Source organism: Panulirus ornatus, chromosome 52, assembly GCF_036320965.1.
Source record: "Panulirus ornatus isolate Po-2019 chromosome 52, ASM3632096v1, whole genome shotgun sequence".
NCBI classification, from domain to species: Eukaryota; Metazoa; Arthropoda; class Malacostraca; order Decapoda; family Palinuridae; genus Panulirus; species Panulirus ornatus.
In genome coordinates, this window is record NC_092275.1 from 13,339,512 (window position 1) to 13,365,487 (window position 25,976).

The 25,976-nt window shown below is 40.3% G+C and overlaps 1 protein-coding gene across 23 annotated transcripts in view; it reads left to right on the plus strand.

Annotated features, from left to right (window-relative positions):
- LOC139765081 (phosphatidylinositol 4-phosphate 5-kinase type-1 alpha-like) overlaps nt 1-25,976 on the plus strand; it is a 372,175-nt gene that overhangs the window by 246,558 nt on the left and 99,641 nt on the right. For 13 of the 23 annotated variants that reach the window (XR_011716566.1, XR_011716567.1, XM_071692221.1 and 10 more), the window contains 3 exons: nt 9,233-9,580; nt 11,524-11,734; nt 25,377-25,478. Coding sequence is in view for 20 of the 23 variants with exons in the window: in XM_071692221.1 (XP_071548322.1) it covers nt 9,233-9,580; nt 11,524-11,734; nt 25,377-25,478 (661 nt within the window). In the remaining 3 variants the exon portion in view is untranslated. The remainder of the gene's footprint in view (nt 1-9,232; nt 9,581-11,523; nt 11,735-25,376; nt 25,479-25,976) is intronic. The other 10 variants (XR_011716568.1, XM_071692228.1, XM_071692231.1 and 7 more) reach the window with 2 other exon arrangements.

Below are 25,976 nucleotides of genomic sequence, written 5' to 3' on the forward strand. Positions count from 1 at the left end.
AAAAAAAAAAAATTTTTTTATTTATTTTGCTTTGTCACTGTCTCCCACATTAGCGAGGTAGCGCAAGGAAACAGACGAAAGAATGGCCCAACCCACCCATATACACATGTATATACATACACGTCCACACACGCAAATATACATACCTATACATCTCAATGTACACATATATATACACACACAGACATATACATATATACACATGTACGTAATTCATACTGTCTGCCTTTATTTATTCCCATCGCCACCTCACCACACATGGAATAACAACCCCCTCCCCCCTCATGTGTTGGAGGTAGCGCTAGGAAAAGACAACAAAGGCCCCATTCGTTCACACTCAGTCTCTAGCAGTCATGTAATAATGCACTGAAACCACAGCTCCCTTTCCACATCCAGGCCCCACAGAACTTTCCATGGTTTACCCCAGACGCTTCACATGCCCTGGTTCAATCCATTGACAGCACGTGGACCCCGGTATACCACATCGTTCCAATTCACTCTATTCCTTGCACTCCTTTCACCCTCCTGCATGTTCAGGCCCCGATCACTCAAAATCTTTTTCACTCCATCTTTCCATCTCCAATTTGGTCTCCCACTTCTCGTTCCCTCCACCTCTGACACATATATCCTCTTTGTCAATCTTTCCTCACTCATTCTCTCCATTTGACCAAACCATTTCAAAACACCCTCTTCTGCTCTCGACCACGCTCTTTTTATTACCACACATCTCTCTTACCCTTACATTACTTACTTGATCAAACCACCTCACACCACATATTGTCCTCAAACATCTCATTTCCAGCACATCCACCCTCCTCCGGACAACTCTATCTATAGCCCATGCCTCGTAACCATATAACACTGTGGGAACCACTATTCCTTCAAACATACCCAATTTTGCTTTCCGAGATAATGTTATCGACTTCCACGCATTCTTCGACACTCCCAGAACTTTTACCCCCTCCACCACCCTATGATTCACTTCCGCTTCCATGGTTCCATCCGCTGCCAAATCCACTCCCAGATATCTAAAACACTTCACTTCCTCCAGTTTTTCTCCATTCAAACTTACCTCCCACTTGACTTGACCCTCAACCCTACTGTAACTAATAACCTTGCTCTTATTCACATTTACTCTCAACTTTCTTCTTTCACAAACTTTACCAAACTTAGGCACCAGCTTCTGCAGTTTCTCACACGAATCAGCCACCAGCGCTGTATCATCAGCGAACAACTGACTCACTTCCCAAGCTCTCTCATCCACAACAGACTGCAAACTTGCCCCTCTTTCCAAAACTCTTGCATTCACATTCCTAACAACTCCATCCATAAACAAATTAAACAACCATGGAGACATCACACATCCCTGCTGCAAACCTATATTCACTGAGGACCAATCACTTTCCTCTCTTCCTACATGTACACATGCCTTACATCCTTGTAAAAACTTTTCACTGCTTCTAACAACATGCCTCCCACACCATATATTCTTAGTACCTTCCACAGCATCTCTGTCAACTCTTTCATATACCTTCTCCAGATCCATAAATGCTACATACAAATCCATGTGTTTTTCTAAGTATTTCTCATACACTTTCTTCAGATATCTAAAACACTTCACTCCCTCCAGTTTTTCTCCATTTATACTTACCTCCCAATTAACTTGGCCCTCAACCCTACTGAACCTAATAATCTTGCTGATATTCACATTCATATATATTTATGCATCTATCTATCTATCTATTATACATAATCGCTGTCTCATGCATCAGCGAGGGAGTGCCAGGAAACAGACGAAGAATGGCCCATCCACTCATGTACACACATATATACATAAATGCCCATATATGCACATATACATATCAACATATACATACACACACAGGCATTTACATATATATGTATGTACACAATCATACTTGCTTGCTTTCATCCATCCCTGTCGCTACCCTGTCCCACAGGAAACAGCATCGCCACCCCCTGCTTCAGCATGGTAGCACCAGGAAAACAGACAAAAATGGCCACATGCTTTCACACTCAGTCTCTAGCTGTCATGTATAATGCACTGAAACCACAGCTCCCTATCCATATCCAGGACCCACAGACCTTTCCATGTTTTACCCAAGATGCATCACATTCCCTGGTTCAGTCCATTGATAGCATGTCAACCCCAGTATACCTCATCATTCCAATTCACTCTGTTCCTTGCATCCCTTTCACCCTTATGTATGTTCAGGCCCCGATTGCTCAATCTTTTTCACTTCATCCTTCCACCTCCAATTTGGTGTCCTGCTTCTCCTTGTTCCCTCTATCTCTGACACATGTATCCCCTTTGTCAATCTTTCCTCTCTCATTTTCTCCATATGTCCAAACCATTTCAACACGCCCTCTTCTGCTCTCTCAACCATACTCTTTTTATTACCACACATCTCTCTTACCCTTTCATTACTCATTCAACCAAACCACCTCACACCACATATTGTCCTCAAACATTTCATTTCCAACACATCCACTCTCTTCTGTACAACCCTATCTATATCCCATGTCTTGCAAGCATATAACGTTTGTTGGAACCACTATTCCTTCAAGCATACCCATTTTTGCTCTCCGAAATAACTTTCTCTCCTTCCCACACATTGTTCATTGCTCCCAAAATCTTTACCCCCTCCCCCAACCTGTGACTCACCTTCACTTCCATGGTTTCATCTAATGCTAAGTCCACTCCCAGATATCTAAAGCACTTCACTTCCTCCAATTTTTCTCCATTCAAACTTTATTATTATTATTATACTTAGTTGCCGTCTCCCGCATTGGCGAGGTAGCGCAAGAAACAGACGACAGAATGGCCCAACCCACTCACATACACATGTATATACATCCCAATTAACTTGTCCCTCAACCCTACTTAACCAAATAACTTTGCTATTATTCACATTTACTCTCAACTTTTTCCTTTCATGCGCTTCTCATGCAGGAGGGTGAAAGGCAGGCAAGGAATAGAGTGAATTGGATCGATGTGGTATACCGGGGTCGACGTGCTGTCAATGGATTGAATCAGGGCATGTGAAGCGTCTGGGGTAAACCATGGAAAGTTCTGTGGGGCCTGGATGTGGAAAGGGAGCTGTGGTTTTGGGCATTATTGCATGACAGCTAGAGACTGAGTGTGAACGAATGGGGCCTCTGTTGTCTTTTCCTAGTGCTACCTCGCACACATGAGGGGGGAGGGGGATGTTATTCCATGTGTGGCGAGGTAGCAATGGGAATGAATAAAGGCAGACAGTGTGAATTGTGTGCATGTGTATATATGTATGTGTCTGTGTGTGTATATATGTATGTGTACATTGAGATGTATGGGTATGTATATTTGCGTGTGTGGACGTGTATGTATATACATGTGTATGGGGGTGGGTTGGGCCATTTCTTTCGTCTGTTTCCTTGCGCTACCTCCCAAACGCGGGAGACAGCAACAAAGCAAATAAAAAAAAATAATATATAATATATTGTATCCATTTATTATACTTTGTCACTGTCTCCTGCGTCAGCAAGGTAGCACAAGGAAAGAGACGGAAGAATGGCCCAACCCACCTACACATGTATATACATACACGCATACATTTCAACGTATACATACATATACATACATAGACATATACATATATATGCATGTAATGACATATACATATATACACAAGTAATAACAAGTAGTGGTGATGTGAAAAGGAGATGGAGTGAGTATTTTGAAGGTTTGTTGAATGTGTTAGATGATAGAGTGGCAGATCTAGGGTGTTTTGGTTGAGGTGGTGTGCGAGTGAGAGGGTTAGAGGGAATGAATTGGCAAACAGAGAAGAGGTAGTAAAAGATTTGTGAAAGATGAAAGCTGTGTTAAAAATGGGGTGACTGTGTTGTTAACTGGTTGGTAATGGATATTATGTAAGTATAACTCATGGTGAGGTGCCTGAGGATTGGCGGAATGCATGCATAGTGCCATTGTACAAAGGCAAAAGGATAAAGGTGAGTGCTCAAATTACAGAGGTATAAGTTTGTTGAGTATTCCTGGAAATTATATGGGAGGGTATTGATTGAGTGGGTGAAAGAATGTACATAGCAACAGATTGGGAAGAGCAGTGTGGTTTTCAGAAATGGTAGAGGAGTGTGGACCAGGTGTTTGCTTTGAAGAATGTATGAGAAATACTTAAAAAACAAATGGATTTGTATGTAGCAATTAAATGGATCTGAGAAGGCATATGATAGAGTTGGTAGAGATGCTCTTTGGAAGGTATTAAGAATAATGGTGTGGGAGGCAAGTAGCTAGAAGCATTGAAAGTTTTTATGGAGGATGTAAGGCATGTGTACGAGTAGGAAGAGAGGAAAGTGATTGGTTCTCAGTGAATGTCGGTTTGTGGCAGGGATGCGTCATGTCTCCATGGTTGTTTAATTTGTTTATGGATGGGGTTGTTAGTAAGACGAATGAAAGAAGTTTTTGGAGAGAGCAGCAAGTATGCAGTCTGTTGTGGATAAGAGAGCTTGGGAAGTGAGTCAGTTGTTGTGCGCTGATGATACAGCGCTGGTGGCTGATTCGTGTGAGAAACTGCAGAAGCTGGTGACTGAGTTTGGTAAAGTGTGTGAAAGAAGAAAGTTAAGAGTAAATGTGAATAAGAGCAAGGTTATTAGGTACAGTAGGGTTGAAGCGTCTGGGGTAAAAACCTTGGGGGAAAATTTGTGGGGCCTGGATTTTGGGGGGAAAAAAAGCTTTTGGTTTTTTGGGGATTTTGCATTGGGGGAAAACTAGAGGGCCCGAGTGTGAACGAATGGGGGCCCCCTGTTTTTTTTTCCCAGTTTCTTTCCCCCCCACCATGAGGGGGGGGGGGGAGTTTATTCCAATTTTTGTGGCCCAGGTTTTGCAATGGGAATGAAAAAAGGCAGACCCGTGTGAATTGTGTGCAGGGGTTTTTATGTAGGGGTCTGTGTGGTATATAAAGGATGGGTACATTGGGATTATGGGTATGTATATTTGCGTGGGTGGAAAAGTGTTATGTTTACATTTTGTATGGGGGGGGGGTTGGGCCATTTCTTTCGTCTGTTTCCTTGGGGCTTTCCTCGCAAACGCGGGGGAGACAGCAACAAAGCAAATTAAAAAAAAAAAATTTATAATATATTGTATCCATTTATTATACTTTGTCACTGTCTCCTGCGTCAGCAAGGTAGCACAAGGAAAGAGACGGAAGAATGGCCCAACCCACCTACACATGTATATACATACACGCACATATTCATACCTATACATTTCAACGTATACATACATATACATACACAGACATATACATATATATGCATGTAATGACATATACATATATACACAAGTAATAACAAGTAGTGGTGATGTGAAAAGGAGATGGAGTGAGTATTTTGAAGGTTTGTTGAATGTGTTAGATGATAGAGTGGCAGATCTAGGGTGTTTTGGTTGAGGTGGTGTGCGAAGTGAGAGGGTTAGAGGGAATGAATTGGCAAACAGAGAAGAGGTAGTAAAAGATTTGTGAAAGATGAAAGCTGTGTTAAAAAATGGGGTGACTGTGTTGTTAACTGGTTGGTAAGGATATTTAATGTATGTATGACTCATGGTGAGGTGCCTGAGGATTGGCGGAATGCATGCATAGTGCCATTGTACAAAGGCAAAAGGGATAAAGGTGAGTGCTCAAATTACAGAGGTATAAGTTTGTTGAGTATTCCTGGAAATTATATGGGAGGGTATTGATTGAGTGGGTGAAAGAATGTACATAGCATCAGATTGGGGAAGAGCAGTGTGGTTTCAGAAATGGTAGAGGATGTGTGGACCAGGTGTTTGCTTTGAAGAATGTATGAGAAATACTTAGAAAAACAAATGGATTTGTATGTAGCATTTATGGATCTGGAGAAGGCATATGATAGAGTTGGTAGAGATGCTCTTTGGAAGGTATTAAGAATATATGGTGTGGGAGGCAAGTAGCTAGAAGCATTGAAAAGTTTTTATGGAGGATGTAAGGCATGTGTACGAGTAGGAAGAGAGGAAAGTGATTGGTTCTCAGTGAATGTCGGTTTGTGGCAGGGGATGCGTCATGTCTCCATGGTTGTTTAATTTGTTTATGGATGGGGTTGTTAGTAAGATGAATGAAAGAGTTTTGGAGAGAGCAGCAAGTATGCAGTCTGTTGTGGATAAGAGAGCTTGGGAAGTGAGTCAGTTGTTGTGCGCTGATGATACAGCGCTGTTGGCTGATTCGGTTGAGAAACTGCAGATGCTGGTGACTACGTTTGGTAAAGTGTATGAAAGAAGAAAGCTGAGAGTAAATGTGAATAAGAGCAAGATTATTAGGTACAGTATGGTTGAGGGACAAGTCAATTGGGAGGTAAGGTTGAATGGAGAAAAACTGGAGGAAGTGAAGTGTTTTAGATATGTGGGAGTGGATTTGGCAGCGGATGGAACCATGGAAGCAGAAGTGAGTCACAGGATGGGGGAGAGGGGCGAAAGTTCTGGGAGCGTTGAAAAATGTGTGGAAGTCGAGAACATTATCTTGGAAAGCAAAAATGGCTAAGTTTGAAGGAATAGTGTTTCCAGTGTTGTATGGTTGCGAGGTGTGGGCTATAGATAGAGTTGTGTAGAGGAGGGTGGATGTGCTGGAAATGAGATGTTTGAGGACAATATGTGGTGTGAGGTGGTTTGATTGGCTAAGTAATGAAAGGGTAAGAGAGATATGTGGTAATGAAAAGAGTGTGGTTAAGAGAGCAGAAGAGTGTATGTTATAATTGTTTGGTCACATGGAGAGAATGAGTGAGGAAAGATTGACAAAGAGGATATATGTGTCGGAGGTGGAGGGAACGAGGAGAAGTGGGAGACCAAATTGGAGGTGGAAAGGATGGAGTGAAAAACATTTGCGTGATCTGGGCCTGAACATGCAATAGGGTGAAAGGCTTGCAAGGAAGAGAGTGAATAGGAACGATGTGGTATACCGGGGTCAATGTGCTGTCAGTGGATTGAACTGGGGCATGTGAAGCATCTGGGGTAAACCATGGAAAGTTGTGTGGGGCCTGGATGTGGAAAGGGAGATGTGGTTTTGGTGCATTATACATGACAGCTAGAGACTGAGTGTGAACGAATGGGGCTTTTGTTGTCTTTTCCTAGCATTACCTCGCGCACCTATGGGGGGAGGGGGTCGTCATTTCATGTGTGGCGGGGTGGCGATAGGAATGAATAAAGGCAGCAAGTATGAATTATGTACCTGTGTATGTATGTATATGTGTGTGTATGTATATGTATATATATATGATAGAGTTGATAGAGATGCTCTGTGGAAGGTATTAAGAATATATGGTGTGGGAGGCAAGTTGTTAGAAGCAGTGAAAAGTTTTTATCGAGGATGTAAGGCATGTGTACGTGTAGGAAGAGAGGAAAGTGATTGGTTCTCAGTGAATGTAGGTTTGCGGCAGGGGTGTGTGATGTCTCCATGGTTGTTTAATTTGTTTATGGATGGGGTTGTTAGGGAGGTGAATGCAAGAGTTTTGGAAAGAGGGGCAAGTATGAAGTCTGTTGTGGATGAGAGAGCTTGGGAAGTGAGTCAGTTGTTGTTCGCTGATGATACAGCGCTGGTGGCTGATTCGTGTGAGAAACTGCAGAAGCTGGTGACTGAGTTTGGTAAAGTGTGTGAAAGAAGAAAGTTAAGAGTAAATGTGAATAAGAGCAAGGTTATTAGGTACAGTAGGGTTGAGGGTCAAGTCAATTAGGAGGTAAGTTTGAATGGAGAAAAACTGGAGGAAGTAAAGTGTTTTAGATATCTGGGAATGGATCTGGCAGCGGATGGAACCATGGAAGCGGAAGTGGATCATAGGGTGGGGGAGGGGGCGAAAATCCTGGGAGCCTTGAAGAATGTGTGGAAGTCGAGAACATTATCTCTGAAAGCAAAAATGGGTATGTTTGAAGGAATAGTGGTTCCAACAATGTTGTATGGTTGCGAGGCATGGGCTATGGATATAGTTGTGCTCAGGAGGATGGATGTGCTGGAAATGAGATGTTTGAGGACAATGTGTGGTGTGAGGTGGTTTGATCGAGTAAGTAATGTAAGGGTAAGAGAGATGTGTGGAAATAAAAAGAGTGTGGTTGAGAGAGCAGAAGAGGGTGTTTTGAAATGGTTTGGGCACATGGAGAGAATGAGTGAGGAAAGATTGACCAAGAGGATATATGTGTCGGAGGTGGAGGGAACGAGGAGAAGTGGGAGACCAAATTGGAGGTGGAAAGATGGAGTGAAAAAGATTTTGTGTGATCGGGGCCTGAACATGCAGGAGGGTGAAAGGAGGGCAAGGAATAGAGTAAATTGGATCGATGTGGTATACCGGGGTTGACGTGCTGTCAGTGGATTGAATCAGGGCATGTGAAGCGTCTGGGGTAAACCATGGAAAGCTGTGTAGGTATGTATATTTGCGTGTGTGGACGTATGTATATACATGTGTATGGGGGTGGGTTGGGCCATTTCTTTCGTCTGTTTCCTTGCGCTACCTCGCAAACGCGGGAGACAGCGACAAAGCAAAAAAAAAAATATATATATATATATATATATATATATATATTTTATATATATATTATATATATATATATATATATATATATATATATATATATATATATATATATATATACATTGAAATGTATAGGTATGTATATGTGCGTGTGTGGACATGTATGTATATACATGTGTATATGGCTTTAAAAAGTTTGATTAACCCTGATATAAATAATTAAAGATTATATGGTCTAGGTTTAACAGCCAAGGATGAAAACATCTAATTTTGATAGAGTGTATGTGATCTAGAAGATATGGAGAGGCACAAGAATAATTTCGGTAGCATTACTTTCATGAGTATTTCCTGAATTTTGATACTGTGGTTTTCTATGTTATGGCTACTCCTATATCAGAATTGATTCCAGGGCCTCCAAACTCATTTTTATTAGAACCTAGATATGTACTGTATTTAGTAGAGTTATGTAAGTTGATATACTTAATCATTAGGGAAAGCCAACCATATCATCCTAGTTTTGATGTTCTAAGGCAAGTTTTATTGAAATGTTGTCATTTAGTGAAACTTTTAGTCTCTCTTGCAGTGGTATAGAGCTTCTCTTTCTTGTGCTCTGTTTATGTATTAGGGTAAGTAGTGTGTAGGAGGCATGCGCAGGTGGGTGTGTGATAGGTGTGGTGCGTGGTGCTTGCAGGTGGCAGTGTTAGTGCTGAGGACCGGGCCAGTGGGAGTGGTGAGGTCGCTGTCTCCTTATCCATGGCTGCAGGGGGTTCGGTGGCCACTGTCACTGTCACCACCTCATCTGCAGTGGCTGGAGCAACCTCCATTGGTGGTATGTCAGGAGTAGCAGCTGGAGGGGGAAGCTCTGCTGTTGCCTCTGGCCTTGGATCTGGCACACCCTCAACACCAGTCAATCTTCCTGCTGTGCTGCAGGACCGACCTCACTCTGGCCGTGGTCGTGTACCTCCTCCAGTGCCTCCGCGCTCACCCCGTGGTGGAACTTATCAGGCCACCTCTACTTCTTCATTTTCACTAGCTCGAGGTGGAGTTGCTTACCTCAGTCTACCTCCAAGCCCTCGTTTTGCTGGTGGTAGCCCTCGTTTTTCGCATCTGTGTAGTCCTAGTATTGGCATGACTGGATATAACATCTGGCATGCAGACAGTATGTGTAGATTAGATAAGGATTGCATGGTGCCAATGATGCATGTGCAGCCAAGTGAAAGACAGCATCCTGTATGGCAGTTGCCTACTGAAGATGTATTAGCTTTATCCCCTATACACTCAGGCATTGCAACTCCTAATGATACTCCCCAAAAACGAGCTGTACGTCGTACCAATGCTGAGGCTGCCATTCATGCTGTGCGTGAAGTGTGGGAGGCCATCAAGACAGCTTCTCGACCAGGCACCCCAACTAGTACCTCATCACACCATCTCTCCGATGATGAGATTAATAATCCTTCCTCTCATCGTTCCCACTCACAGTCTTATACACCTTCCTGCCTAACCACTCAGCATTCTGTTGATCAAAGCAAACATGAATTTGTCTTACCAGACACCCATATCACGTCTACAGGAAATTCTCCATCATCTCATTCATTGGTGCAGCAGACCTCACTATGCTTGGCAGGGACAAGTCCTAAGCACAATTGTTCAAAATATCCTAACCAGGTAGTAGAACAAGTAGAATCTCTCTGCTCACCCCATGCTAGAAAACAGAGGGTAATGCAAAAACTTTCTGCTTCACCATTACCAACAGAAAGAGATTTAGCTGAAGATGATTTAGCAGGGTCAGCTGTAAGTGCTAAAGGGGCTATTCCCAAGTCACCTATACTCCATGTTAATCACATTGCATCCAAAGAATCATTGAAAGAGAGTGTTCCATGGGGTAGAAAATGTTGGAATGATACTGAGGAATTTTTGCATTATGATGACTCAAATGTTGCAAGGCTTCTTCCTGAAAATATGAAGCCTCAATCAAGAAAATCCTTTGCTGGGACTGAAACTCTTAGAATGCAAGGGGCAAATCCTAAAAGAAAATCAATGGTGGATAAACCTTCAGCTGAAGATGAAGCTTATATTGAACATTCTCTTGCCAGATATCTAGGAGGATCAGGATCTCCTCCTTTTAAAGACCATCATTCCTGCTTAGCTCATGGGAACTCATATTCCCCCTGTCAGTATAGATCATTTTCTCCAGCACCATACTCACGATCTCGTACTCCTTCTCCAGTGGCACATCCCATAGCCACCCAGAGTGGAGCACTTTCAAATGCAGATTTGTCCTCTAATTTTCCTTTGGTTGAAGTATATTCTCCATCACCTTATATGTCTTCTCCAGTATTGGTAAAAGATTTACAAAGACTTCAAGAAAATCAACCAGATGACCACCATTCTCCCAGCCCAGTTTTGCAGAGAACATTTTTTTCTGAAGTCTAGTTTGTTATAATTATGTTTTTAGGATATGTTGCATGCCATCCTTCTTGGTTACGTATTATGCACTTTTAACTATGCTGTGGCTTTTTATTGTAATGCATCAACTTGTATCTGATTGTCTAATTGTCTTCCAAGGTTAGTTTGTGTAGATAGTGGTAAAACATATGTGTTTATATGCTTATTGAGTTTTAATTACAAGTGAAATTCCTACATTTTTTGCTTAGTGTTTTGTTATAAAGCTGTGTTTTTGTGTAGAATATAATATAATGATTATATACATCCAGTAAGATTTGATAGTATCATCCAGCAATAAAGAACTACAAATATATTTGATGTAATTGAGATCAACTGTATTGAAGAGATTTCCCAAGTACAGTGTCTTGTGTTGTTTCAGATTTAGGGAGGTGTAGAGTACTTACAGCATTTGGTCTTTTAGTAACGGTATTTCTTTTTTAATTGGATATTACCATATCCTGTTGCTTCTTTTTTGCATTTGATAGCCACCTGTAGTGTATTAGTGCCTTAACGTGCAGCTGTTTCCTGGGCATGTAGGTAGTGGACGAGGTGTAGTTACTGTGAGTGGTGGAGGGAGCTCAGCAAGTCATCCACCCATAAGCTCCACTCCTCCACCACCATGGGATGCTGCCTTGGGGTTGTCTGGCAGCACAGTGGTCACCACTTCTTCTCCGCGAGTTCAGGTGCGATCATCACACACTCATGTCACTACTGTTGCAATTCAAGAGGATCGAACTGATGTCGTTAGGTAAGGATTTCTTCTGCTGTTTTCACTTTATATGTCTTTTCCTGTTATTTTATTCTTTATATAATTTGAGATGATAGAATTGTAAATAGTTTTTATGTTCTGTTCGTGCCATGTCCATACCAAATATAGTACTTTGGAAAGATGTTGGATAAATTGTTGGGAGTCACATTCATTTGCTGTTCATTTAATGGCAACTTAAGAAAGATTGTGTTTTGGCTGTGATGTAGGGCAACCATTTACATTACAAAGAAGAGGTATTTACATTTACTATAGTGATATAATGTGTATAAGTAAAAGAGTTTAGCATTTGGTGATGATGTAGAGCACTATATTTCATTTCATTTTGATATGAAAACAATCCCATTTTCAGACTCAAGATGGCAATTTCATGAATTTTCGGAAATTGAAAGGTCATTATTGGTTGTTGCTTGCTTCAGTTTAGTTTTTGTGAAACTGTGCATATACTGTATCTCTTTTGATAAGGAATTTAATCTTAGTGGATTACCAGTGAAAAACAGTTTACCACTGCTGAAAGATCCTTATGAAAAACATTTTTCATGAATAGCTTTTAAACATCTTAACAGTATCATCATGCATGCAGAGAAAAGATCTTGCAAAGTGAATCCATAAATGAACCCTTATGGCTTTTATTTTAGGGCCCCAAACCTAATGATGACATTTCTGTTCCAAAGATGCAGACATAACATTTATCCATTTTACATAAATTGTATTACATATAGATATTAAACAATATGAAATGACATCAGAACACACCATTAAGTGTCCATACTGTATTGTGGACTCCCTAGTGAATGCCTAATGGTTATCTGCTTTGATTAAGAGTCTCATGAGTCGCTAGAGCATGAGACTTCATGTATGTATTTATCATCAGCTTTGGGCCCCTCTGGGCTCTGTCTGCTATTTCCCTTAGAGAGCTGGAGGCCTTTGGTCCCTTGGAATTAGACAGGAATATTAGATTCTTGTCCATGAAGAAGAAAAATTTTATGCAACAAAACCAGATATTGTTATATAGTGGAGAAACTTGTAACTAGGAGCCTTGAATATACCCACGAAATATTGTAATAGGCCCACCCATTCAGCCATGAGAGCCAGACATACAAAGAGTTGCCCATGTGTATTTACATATGGCCCTTCTATAAGCCTGGGAATATATTTTTGGAGATCTGTTGTTTTAGTAATCTGTCGTCATACGAGTTATTGAAACCTATAATATAAAGGGGGTTATATTCTGAATTATTTCCTCAATTTAACTGATATATGAACTGTACCCAAAACAGCTTACCATCAGTATACCACACTTTAACGTGATGTAATTCAAACTATAGGATTTTACAACTTCTGCCATATCAAGGTTAAATCAGACAAAATTTATTGATAATGAGAATGCTGGTAATTAGGACTTTAGGTGGTGATGAAGAGGGATTCAGGTGGAGTAAGGGTTATTGGGAGAAAGAAAGAGAGGGGGAGGGAAAGGGATGCTTGTTTACATTACCCTCAGAATTATCAGATTCAGCAGCTGATTCAACTGGAGAGAATGAAAGTTTACCTTTGTCTTTTGAAAGAGTTATTAAATATTATGTGTGGCCTTCCTTTTTCTTTCTGAATAACTTTCTTTATAGGCATCTGAAGCATCTGTAAGCTGTTTAGATAATGCCACAGTCACATTTGGTTGGGACCCATGTCTTTAATGAGGATCACAGCTTTGTCTAGCTAGATAATCAGACACTTCTGTTAAACCATTTCTTGTGAATCTGACTTGATATGGGATGTACTGGTACTTGAAGTTTTTCTGCCTCCAGTTGCATGAGTTCCTTATTGTTCAGATCCTTTAAATTTGACTTCAGCAACTTAATTAAATCTTGCTCTTTAATATCTTAGCCAAAGATAGGTAGTTGAGAGTAAATGTGACTAAGAGCAAGGTTATTAGGTTCAGCAGGGTTGAGGGACTAAGTTGATTGGGATGTAAGTTTGAATGGAGAAAAATTGGGGGAGTGATGAAGAATATGTGGGAAGAGAGAACATTATCTCACAGAGAAAAACTGGGTGTTTGAAGGAATAGTAGTTCCAACAACATTATATGGTTGCGAGGCATGGGGTATAGATAGGGTTGTGCAGAGGAGGGTGGATTTGTTGGAAATGAAATGTTTGAGTGTTGAAATGGTTTGGACATATGGAGAGAGTGAGTGAGGGAATATTGACAAAGAGGATATATGTGTCAGAGGTTGAGGGAACAAGGAGAAGCAGGAGACCAGATTGGAGGTGGAAGGATGAGGTGTAAAAGATTTTGAGTGATCAGAGCCTGAACATAAAGGAGGATGAGAGGAGTGAAAGGAATAGAGTGAATTGGAACAATGTGGTATACTGGGGTTGATGTGCTGTTACTGATCCAAAGCAGGGTATGTGAAGCATCTGGGGTAAACCATGGAAAGGTCTGTGGAGCCTGGATGTGGATAGGGAGCTATGGTTTCGGTGCATTGCACTTGACAACTAGAGACTGAGTGTGAATGAATGTGGCCTTTTTTGCCTGTTTTCCTGGGGCTACCTTGCTGAAGCGGGGGAAGCAATGCTGTTTCCTGTGGGGCAGGGTGGCACTGGGAATCGATTGAAGGCAAGCAAGTATTAATATGTTCATGTGTATATATGTATGTGTATATATATGTGTATATGTTGATATATATATATATATATATATATATATATATATATATATATATATATATATATTTATATATATATATATTTTTTTTTTCGCTGTCTCCCGCGTTTGCGAGGTAGCGCAAGGAAACAGACGAAAGAAATGGCCCAACCCACCCCATACACATGTATATACATACGTCCACACACGCAAATATACATACCTAGACAGCTTTCCATGGTTTACCCCAGACGCTTCACATGCCTTGATTCAATCCACTGACAGCACGTCAACCCCGGTATACCACATCGCTCCAATTCACTCTATTCCTTGCCCTCCTTTCACCCTCCTGCATGTTCAGGCCCCGATCACACAAAATCTTTTTCACTCCATCTTTCCACCTCCAATTTGGTCTCCCTCTTCTCCTCGTTCCCTCCACCTCCGACACATATATCCTCTTGGTCAATCTTTCCTCACTCATTCTCTCCATGTGACCAAACCATTTCAAAACACCCTCTTCTGCTCTCTCAACCACGCTCTTTTTATTTCCACACATCTCTCTTACCCTTACGTTACTTACTCGATCAAACCACCTCACACCACACATTGTCCTCAAACATCTCATTTCCAGCACATCCATCCTCCTGCGCACAACTCTATCCATAGTCCACGCCTCGCAACCATACAACATTGTTGGAACCACTATTCCTTCAAACATACCCATTTTTGCTTTCCAAGATAATGTTCTCGACTTCCACACATTCTTCAAGGCTCCCAGAATTTTCGCCCCCTCCCCCACCCTATGATCCACTTCCACTTCCATGTTTCCATCCGGTGCCAGATCCACTCCCAGATATCTAAAACACTTCACTTCCTCCAGTTTTTCTCCATTCAAACTCACCTCCTAATTGACTTGACCCTCAACCCTACTGTACCTAATAGCCTTGCTCTTATTCACATTAACTCTTAACTTTCTTCTTTCACACACTTTACCAAACTCAGTCACCAGCTTCTGCAGTTTCTCACATGAATCAGCCACCAGCGCTGTATCATCAGCGAACAACGACTGACTCACTTCCCAAGCTCTCTCATCTCATATATATATATATATATATATATATATATATATATATATATATATATATATGTGTGTGTGTGTGTGTGTTGGAGGTGGAGGGAACGAGGAGAAGTGGGAGACCAAATTGGAGGTGGAAAGATGGAGTGAAAAAGATTTTGAGTGATCGGGGCCTGAACATGCAGGAGGGTGAAAGGCGTGCAAGGAATAGAGTGAATTGGATCGATGTGGTATACTGGGGTTGACGTGCTGTCAGTGGATTGAATCAGCGTCTGGGGTAAACCATGGAAAGTTGTGTGGGGCCTGGATGTGGAAAGGGAGCTGTGGTTTCGGGCATTATTGCATGACAGCTAGAGACTGAGTGTGAACGAATGGGGCCTTTGTTGTCTTTTCCTAGCGCTACCTCGCACACATTAGGGGGGAGGGGGATGGTATTCCATGTGTGGCGAGGTGACGATGGGAATGAATAAAGGCAGACAGTGTGAATTATGTGCATGGGTATATATGTATGTGTCTGTGTGTGTATATATGTGTGTACATTGAGATGTATAGGTATGTATATTTGCGTGTGTGGATGCGTATGTATATACATGTGTATGGGGGTGGGTTGGGCCATTTTCTTTCGTCTGTTTCCTTGCGCTACCTCGCAAACGCGGGAGACAGCGACAAAGCAAAATGAATAAATAGATAAATGAATATGTTGATATGTATGTGTATGTATATGTATATGTACATGTATGGGCCTTTGTATATATGTGTGTGTGTGTGTATATGAGTGAATGGGTCATTCTTTGTCTCTTTCTTGGCACCTCCTCACTGATGTGGGAAACGGTGATCAATTATAGTAAATGAATAATAAATAGAGATAAGAATTTTTCTTGAATGTAAACCTGGCATTCCATAAAAAGTGAAGATTCGTAGGTGGATTATGATTCCAAATGATTTTCCTAGAGCTTGTGGAACAGAAATATATTATTAATCTTTAGGATCATTATAAATATGAACAAAAAACAGTTTAATATTTATAAGTATTATATATGGAAAAGAATATCAAAAAATAGTAAATTTTGCACTTGATTCTCTTTCAACATGTCATTACTGTGAAGTCATAGTGTCATTATAAGAATTTGTACTCAAATTTTTAAATGCTATCTCAAAGTATTGCTTTATGATCCTTTACAGTATGGGGAGAGGAGTGGTATGAGGATTGCTTATCTCCTTTGAAGGCTTGAAGTAGAGTGTTTCAATGTGTGTGTAGATAACCAAGGTGAAAAGAACAGAGAGAGAGAGAGAGAGAGAGAGAGAGAGAGAGATTTTTGTTTGAGGAAAGGACCTAGATGTTCTAAGTCTATATGAAACAGAGCTCAAACATAGGGGGAAAAATGGTTTGGGAATGACTTAGGGGTAAAGTCAAGGGTTAATGTAAGGAAAAGAGTTTGGGAAGGGGTAGTACTTCTGCTGAAGGAGGGTTTATGGGATTATGTAAAAGAATGCAAGAAAATGAGCCTATGACTGTTGTGGGTAAAAATGGTGATTATAAGTGATGGATGATACTTAGAACTCATGCACCTGGCCACAAGAGGACCAGTGAAGAACTGTGAGTGGTTTGGGAGGAGCTGAGTGAGTGTTGGTAGTTTTACTGTGATAAATGATTACTGTGATTGATGATTTGAATGCATAAGTGGGTAATGTGGCAGTTGAGGGTATAACTGGGGGGGCATGGGGTATTTATTGAGGTGTATGGAAATGGTGAACAGCTTGTGGAGTTGGTTGCTGAAAAACTGGGATTAGGGATACATAGTTTCAAAGGTGTGACATAGATGGTAAGGTGACATTATTGGATTACACAATAATTGAAAAGCAATTTGAAAGAGAGACTCTTGGTTGTGAATGTGCTGAGAGGGATAGCTGTTTGGTCATTTTCTTGTGGAGGCAAGGATGAAGATTTGTTGAGGCTTCTAGAAATGAGGAAATGAGGTGGGTGAGAAGAGGGTTGTGAAAATAAGTGAGCTTGCAAAAGAGGCCTGTGTGAAGAGATATGAGAAGTTGCTTGTAGAATGGCTGAAGGATTATTTGTGGAAAGGGAAGTATAAAGAGAAGCTCTGCTGATGTGTTTGAGACAAGTGTCTGGCATGCAGAAGATGTGAGATGGGCCAGAGAAAAAGTGTAGTAAGTGGTGGGGTGACTAAAGTTAAGTTGCTTGTGAAAAGAAGATAAGTGTTTGAGTGTAACAGGGAAGGGTGCAAGTGCTTGGGAGATGTACAAGAAAAGGCAACAGGAGGTCCAGAAGGTGCTGAAAAAAATGTCCTTATGAGAGTTTGGTTAAGGGAACATTATCAAACTTTAGGGGCAATAAGAAGATGTTTTAGATGAATGTTATTAGTTCAAGAAAAATGTGAACATAATTAGATGAGGTGTTGAGTACCTTTTCGTACTTTAAGGATTGATGAATGTGTTTGAAGGTGGGTGGCATATGTGGGGGCTTTGGTTCAGGGTGGTATACAGTGTCAGAGTCATGGCAAGTGGTTTGGTGGAAAGAAAAGAGATGTTGGAAGCCTTATGTGAGATGGAATATGGCATGGTGGCTTGATTAGATGGCATTGAATTTTAATTGTTACAAAAAGAGGCTCACTGATTGATTGATTAGTTAAGATTTTTATTGTATGTATGACCCATGGTTAGGTGCCTGAAGAGTATCAGAATGCCTGTTTAGTGCCATTGTATAAATGCAAGGGGGACATAGGTAAGTGTTCGAATTACAAAGGGATAAGTTTGTTAAGTGTATCTGGGAAGTTGTATGGGAGAGGTGATTGAGAGGATAACAGAATGCACAGAGCATGAGATTGGGAACAAGAATGTGGTTTTAGTAGTGGTAGAGGATGTGTGGATCAGGTGTTTGCTTGAAAGAATCAGTGTGAGGAACAAGATTTGTTTGTAGATATTATGGATCTGGAGACAGCATATGAGGAAGTTGCTGGAGATGATTTTTGGAAGGTGTTATGAGTACACAGTGTGGAAGGAAAGTTATTAGCAGGGAGTTTTTTGTGATTAGGTAGAGAGGAGGGTAAGAGCTTCCAGGTTGAAGATGGGTCTGTCGCAGAGGTGTGTGATGTCACCATGATTGTTTAATTGCTTAATGGATGGGGTGGTGAATGTGAAGATCTTAGAGTATAGGGAGAGGGGAGCCTAGGATGTGAGTCAGTCGTTCTTTGCTGATGATGTGGCACTGGTGGCCAATAAAAATGATTCTTCATTTTTTTTAGAAATAACATTTTTCAAGTGCTCTTTCTGGACAGAGTTGGCAACAGTTGGGTTTAGGCAAGGTGAGGTCAAGGGCTTTGTGCATAAAATTGAAATGATATCTGTACCACAGAGGCCATATGGCTAAACTTTTGTTTCTGCATTTTTCACTTGAGGCTTGGTGCTGGGATCTTCACCTTAGCTGCAAAGGTCTGAGAGCAGGTCTCTCTCTCTCTCTCTCTCTCTCTCTCTCTCTCTCTCTCTCTCTCTCTCTCTCTCTCTCTCTCTCTCTCTCTCTCTCTCTCTCTCTCTCTCTCTCTCTCTCTCTCTCTCTCTCTCTCTCTCTCTCTCTCTCTCTCTCTCTCTCTCTCTCTCTCTCTCTCTCTCTCTCTCTCTCTCTCTCTCTCTCTCTCTCTCTCTCTCTCTCTCTCTCTCTCTCTCTCTCTCTCTCTCTCTCTCTCTCTCTCTCTCTCTCTCTCTCTCTCTCTCTCTCTCTCTCTCTCTCTCTCTCTCTCTCTCTCTCTCTCTCTCTCTCTCTCTCTCTCTCTCTCTCTCTCTCTCTCTCTCTCTCTCTCTCTCTCTCTCTCTCTCTCTCTCTCTCTCTCTCTCTCTCTCTCTCTCTCTCTCTCTCTCTCTCTCTCTCTCTCTCTCTCTCTCTCTCTCTCTCTCTCTCTCTCTCTCTCTCTCTCTCTCTCTCTCTCTCTCTCTCTCTCTCTCTCTCTCTCTCTCTCTCTCTCTCTCTCTCTCTCTCTCTCTCTCTCTCTCTCTCTCTCTCTCTCTCTCTCTCTCTCTCTCTCTCAAAATTTTAGAGATCACTTACATTTTGGAAGGTGCGTGGCGTTTTAGTAACTTTTGTAGAGCCGAAATGAATTAAGCACTCCAAGTACTGGAGACGGTTTTAGTGGTGTGGTTCATCCTGGATTCTCTAGAGTCTTTTGTTGGTCACCACTATCTAAAAGGAATCTAGCACCAAAATTTTGGAACTTAAAGTCATGTTTGGATTCTCTTAACTCTTCCATGGAATATATGGCTTTTATCGGTTTTCTTATTCTATGTGGGGGCTTGACATTTGTAGTTTTAAACTTAGTACCTTTGAAAGTGTGCCCTTCCGGTTCTTTTAGTAACCATAAGTTGCTAGAGGCTATGATACACTTATACATTAAAAGAAAACAACTTCAGTAATAATTTGATGGCCTTAGTGGCCACATCTCATGGTCTATCACTCAAGTGTTATGATTTCTTTACAACATGTAATGTAAACTTGCATTAGGCTTGTAGAAGATGGATAAATCATGTGTAAAGCATTTGAGATAGTAACATAAACATGTTGACAATATACAATAGTGACAGAAGCCCTGAAACAGCGCATGTGATTCCCTGAGATTATGTGTGAATGTCTCCTCCCCTCCTCTTTACCCCCACCTGGGACCAGTCATTAGTTAGTTGATTTTAGTTTGTTTTGCATTTTGTAGTTGTTTTGTTCTATATTTCTTCTAGTTTACACTTGTAATGTGGGTCACCATGGGCCTTTAGACATACATTTTTATTTGTCAGTGAGCAGAATGTGGCAGAATGTAGGAATTTACCCCATCATCACTGAGGGTTAGCTGATTATTCAGCATTGTATAGGTAGTAGTGTATTTTGTTTTTATATATTTTGTTTCATATATTTTCTGTTTCATCAATATTCTTTTTAAAGATCATTTTGTAGAAATTTGGATTTCACTTTTTTCGTTTCCCCCTGCCACACTGGGAGAGTGAGGGGGATTTTTTTACTTTACTCTTGCCGTTCTGCTCACTGACAGTGCCTGTCTGGGAATTTACATTTACATTTACACTTTACATAGAGCTGAGGAAACTGTTAAAAGTGAATTGTTTTATTTGAGAGGTTTTCTCTTTTCTTTTTCATGGCTGGAATAAATCCAGCAACACTATTTCACCATAAATGGGAGCTGTCAAAGGTCCTGGATCTTTTTCAGTCAGTTCGCCTTACAGACAGTATGGATTTGCCACTTTTTTTTTATTGAAGCTCTGTTTCTTATAGCTTTTGTATCATTTAATAAAATTCATGTAATGTGTAGACATTAAAACTACTGATTTGAAATTCATCTTTTATGGGTAACAGTTATCCACATCCAGAGTTTCTTAGAGAGAGAGAGAGAGAGAGAGAGAGAGAGAGAGAGAGAGAGAGAGAGAGAGAGAGAGTGTGTTACATAGATACACAGACAAAAGGTCCAAGCAAGGTGGTTTAGGGAAAAAAGAAAGAAAAGCCCACTTGAAAGCAGAAGAAAAGTATAGCAAAACAAAGGCTCTCTCCCCACCTCTATTCCTTGTGGCACATGCTGGATGGAAAACATGCAGAAAAGATACCTTGCAGGATCAGTAAGCCTGAAGGTAATTTATAGGAAATTCGTAAGGTAGAATGAATGTATGTCATGCATACCTTCACTTTTTGTTTTAAAGACAATATTTTCCTGATACTGAAGAATGATGCAATAATTCTTATTTACTCTCTCAGCAGTGTATAGGTAGTAGTGTATTTTGTTTTTATATATTTTCTGTTTCATGGTTGTTAAAGTACATCAATATTCTTTTTAAAGATTATTTTGTAGAAATTTGGACTTTATTTGGGTTAATCAGTGTTGGTATGTTGCTGCAGCATGGCCAGAGAGAGATCAGTGATTGAAAAGGTACCATGATATACCACCTCATTATAATGACTGATTAAACAAATTATTCAAACCAGAGAGAGACATGCAATGATCAGGCCTAATTTTGAAGATATTAAGGGTGCTGCTCTGAACAACATTTTCTGGAAGCTTATTCCACACATCAGTAATGTCGTTGGCAAAGAAATATTTTGGACAGTCCAGATCAATTCAATGACCTCTAAGTTTTAATCCATTTCCTTTTATCAGTAATGCTGGGTTTCCTTTAAAAAGATTATCAATTTCATTGTTGTTGAACCCCTTAAGTATTTTGAAACATTCTATTAATATGCATGGGAGGCACCTCTTGCTTCGGGAAAACAAGTAATTTAGAACTTGCAATCTATCCTCATGTGGTTTGTTACTCAAGGAAGGGATTGATATAGTTAATTTTCTTTTCGCTGGTCCAATATAAGAATATCCTTGCTTAAGTAGGGGGCCCAAAACTGCACCGACTATTTGAGTTGTGGTCTAACTAGACTTAGGCATAGTGGCAGTATCACAGCCTTGCTTTTGTATGTTAAGTTTCTGTTGATAAATCCTACCATCCTATTTGCTTTCTTGGCAGTTTCATTACAATGCTGGGAGAATTTGAAGGGATAGGAGATAGTGACTCCTTTATCTTATGGCCCCTTTAAGTTCATAATCTGATATTTGTTGAGGTTTCCTCCTTGAGCAGCTGAGAGAGATAGATAGAGAGAGAGAGAGAGAGAGAGAGAGAGAGAGAGAGAGAGAGAGAGAGAGAGAGAGAGAGAGACTTGGATATAGAAATAAATATATTTAGATAGTCTTGGAAAAAATTTTCCTTGGCATATCATCCATAATGTCCATTCAAGATTCAAAAGAATTTCTTGGTTTCACTGCAAATTACACAGGGGAACATTTATTTGTTCATACAGGCTCATTAAAGTCTTTGTCGGCAAGAAACCTTATCATTTATGTCAAAGATTTGGTTTCCCTTTCACAAGTAAGGCTGTTTGCCTATGATGTAAGAACATCTGATTTAACTCTCGTGAGGAATCTTTGATGGAAATCAATAAACAAGGTAGGTCGGTGTTTGATGTGAACTTTTATTTAACAGGACAGTACCTTAGTTTTAGATCTTGTGAACTTTCTTGTTTAGATTTGGATTTGCGACCTTCTGAAGGAAAGGGCCAAATTGATTTTAAAGGTAGGCTCGCTCTTTATTTTTTGTAGATTTTTCTTTCTTTCATCTTCTTCATTAGAGAAATTAAGATTTTGAAGGATGAGAATGCTTTTCTTCATCATACATTGAGCCCTCTGAGCATCTGTGTATTTTTCCTTCTTTTATCCTGTTCTGTTTGGAAAATCCTTTATTTGACTTCTGACAGTAAAAGGATTAAAGCATGAACTACAGTGGTCAGTGATGAGTGATCACTTATTACTTGGCACTACCTCACTTTTGTGGCATGATGTCATAGGCCTAGGCAGGTTGATGTATGTTTTTTGGCCCCAGTGAATACGTATCTACCAACCTCATCAGTACTCTGTTGGTTGAGAAGGCTGCATCCTCATGGACACATCATGTATTTGAGATAAAACAAGTATTTTAACTCACCACCCCCACCTCCACTGAGCAAGTGTTCTCTCAGATGCTCATTGGGCTTTGCCTAAGGTACAGAATGTTTTTTATCACTCGGAATACTGATACATCCTTATGCTCCAAATGCTGTAGCATTTAATGTGCTTGACTGTTGAGGGAAAAATTGGCTTGATATAGTATCCTGAGTCAGAAATAAGCTTGCGCTACCTCGCTAATGCGGGAGACAGCGACAAAGGATAACAAATAAATAAATATGAATATGTACCTCATGGTTGGGAAGAACCCCTGATGGTGATAGAAACATTAGATATTGTTTGATGATCTTACAGAAGTTTGTCATGATTAATGTTTAAGAGAGAATTTTTGATATTTTTTGCAATTTAGCAGTGCAGAAGATTAGAGATTATGAGAGGTTGCATTCTCTCAGATAATATCCATTTTTTGATGCATCTGTTTAAAGATATCATCCATATTGAAGAAATCTTAATTTGACATAGTTGGAATGAATTAGTACTTAATTTCTTTCATTTTCATTCTTTTATAACTCACAGTATATTATTCTGATGTATCTTGCTCATGACATCAGTAGACTGGGTGTACACATATGAGAAGTTTTTTGTTCCTGACACTTTGACATGATGTGCAGAAAAGGCAGTTATTTAAAGAGAAATGCTCAGAAATGTTAAAGATTTCTTAGGTGCCTCTGTTTTTATAAACAGTCTGATAAAGATGAAACAATTTCTTGATTTTGTGCTGTTGTATTATTAGTTACTCCTGTCTCCATGGAAATAGGTCAGTAAGAATTTTATTCTCATATCACCTGCATGGAGACATGAAAAGGGTGGATGTAATGAAACTGAAATGTTTGTGGACACTATGTGATGTGAGAAGGTTTGATTAAGAAATGATAGGGTAGGAGAGAAGTGTGGTTGTAAGAGGAGTATGCATGAGAGAGCTAAAGAGGTTGTGCTGAAAGGGTTTGGACTTATGGAGAGGGTGAGTGAGGAAAGGATGACTAAGACTGTATACATGCAGGAAGTGGAGGGTGCTATGGAAAGTGGGGAGATCCAAGGAGGAGGTTGAAGGATATAAGGGAAGATGTTTTGAAGGTTTATATCTTTGGTGGTAGACTTTAGAGTTTCTCAAAAGCTAATGACGTTTGGAAGAGTTTTCGAGAGTAAATGTAAATGAATGTGAGATAATAAGGGGTAACCTCAGGATGAGACAGGATGGTTTGAGCTTAAGCATGATTGGAAAAGACAAAGAGATGTTGAAGTGATTTAGGTACCTGGGAGTGGTCTTGGCAGTGGATGAAACCATGAGAAATAAAGTGAGTTATAGGGTGGGAGAGGGTGTTGGCCAAGGTCCTGGATGCATTAAGGAGTATGGGAAAGGGGAGGACAGTGTTTGTCAGGTTGAAGGTGGATATGTTTACGGGTATTATATTTCCAACAGTGTTGTGTGGTTGTGAACCCCAGGCCTTTCCTGAAAGAGAAAGGAAGAGGATGGTCTTGTTAATGAAGTATAAGAACTGTGTTGTGTGAGATGGGTTGATTGTGTTAAGAATGACTGTATAAGAAAAGAGATGTGGCACTAAGCACAGTCTGACTTAGAGAGCTGATCAGGATGTGCTGAACTGGTTTGGAAATATCTAAAGTATAAGTGAAGGAAGTTAGAATAAGAGGATTCATGACTCAGAATTGGATGGAGGAAGGGGAGGAGGAAGCTAGGAGATGGAAGGATGTAGTGAAGTGGGCTTGAACATTCAGAATGGCGGAAGGATTGTGCGGGATCGAGTGAATTGGATTGATTTGGTATAATGGGGAGTAGCATGCCATGTGTGAGCTGAACTAGGGCATTTGAAGTGGTCAAGGTGAACTATGGATTGGTCTGTTGAGTTTTGATACATTAGACATAACAACTAGAGAATGGATGTTTGCAAGTGGAGCCATTGTTTCTTTGTTTGTTCTTGATTCTACCTCACTAAGGTGGGAGAAGCAGTTAGATTTAAGACAAAATACTGATCAGTATGAAATAAGTTGAATCACAATTTCAAGTAGAAACCCTCCTGATTTTAGAATCGACTTGTGTTTGAAATAAAAACTTTTCCCAACATACAATGTACTACTTAAGTATACCTGCATCCCAGTACTGTCATTCCCTAACCATAGGTCACACCCTCACTTTTTAGGTATTACTGCACTTTCATTATTTTAAGTAATCACTTAAATTCATTTATATGACCCTTATTGGATATATTTCATTTTCTGATTATCAGTATGGTTTAATTAGTATTTAGGTTAATTGCAGGGCTATAGTTTATGTAACAGTACTGCTCAAGCTTTTGTAATTGTTGTTAGCCATCATGCAAACTGTCCCCCTGGTTTTTCTTTTCCCAGAAAGGGTCAAAAGTTGCGCTTTAAGGGCCTTGCTGAGGACCCCCAAAGTGTCACTGAACCTGTGCTTGTTAGCTATAAGGAGATAAAATCCACCGCTGTAAGGTAGTGAGCCCTCACGTGGTTTTAGTTTGTGCACTCTGCCTGGCATGGACAGATTTTTCAGTGATAGAAAAAAAATAGTTGTTTCACCAATGTTTTTTTTTTTCCACATTGCTTTTTCAAATTGATTTGGTAATTTAGGTTGTAGGATTAAAAGAGGAAAACTTGTATTTACAACATACAGGGAGAACTAAAGATTAAGTGGTCAAGAAATCTCAGTGGTAGCTTTATAGGCACAATTAGTGTGTTTATTAACATATGACTCTGTACCTTGTGTAATATTTTACACTTGTTTAATGAATTACACAGGATACAAAGTGGTGGAGTTAAGCAGTATGACTTGTAGGATAGAGTTAGCAGGCTGTTTGTTGTGGTTTGCCCATGGGTGATCAACTGCTCAGTCATGATTAATGCCAGACTAACTGACACCATTTGCTTTAGAGATGACTAAAGCTAGATGGTGTACTCACAGTTGTCATATACATGTCTAATCATTGATTA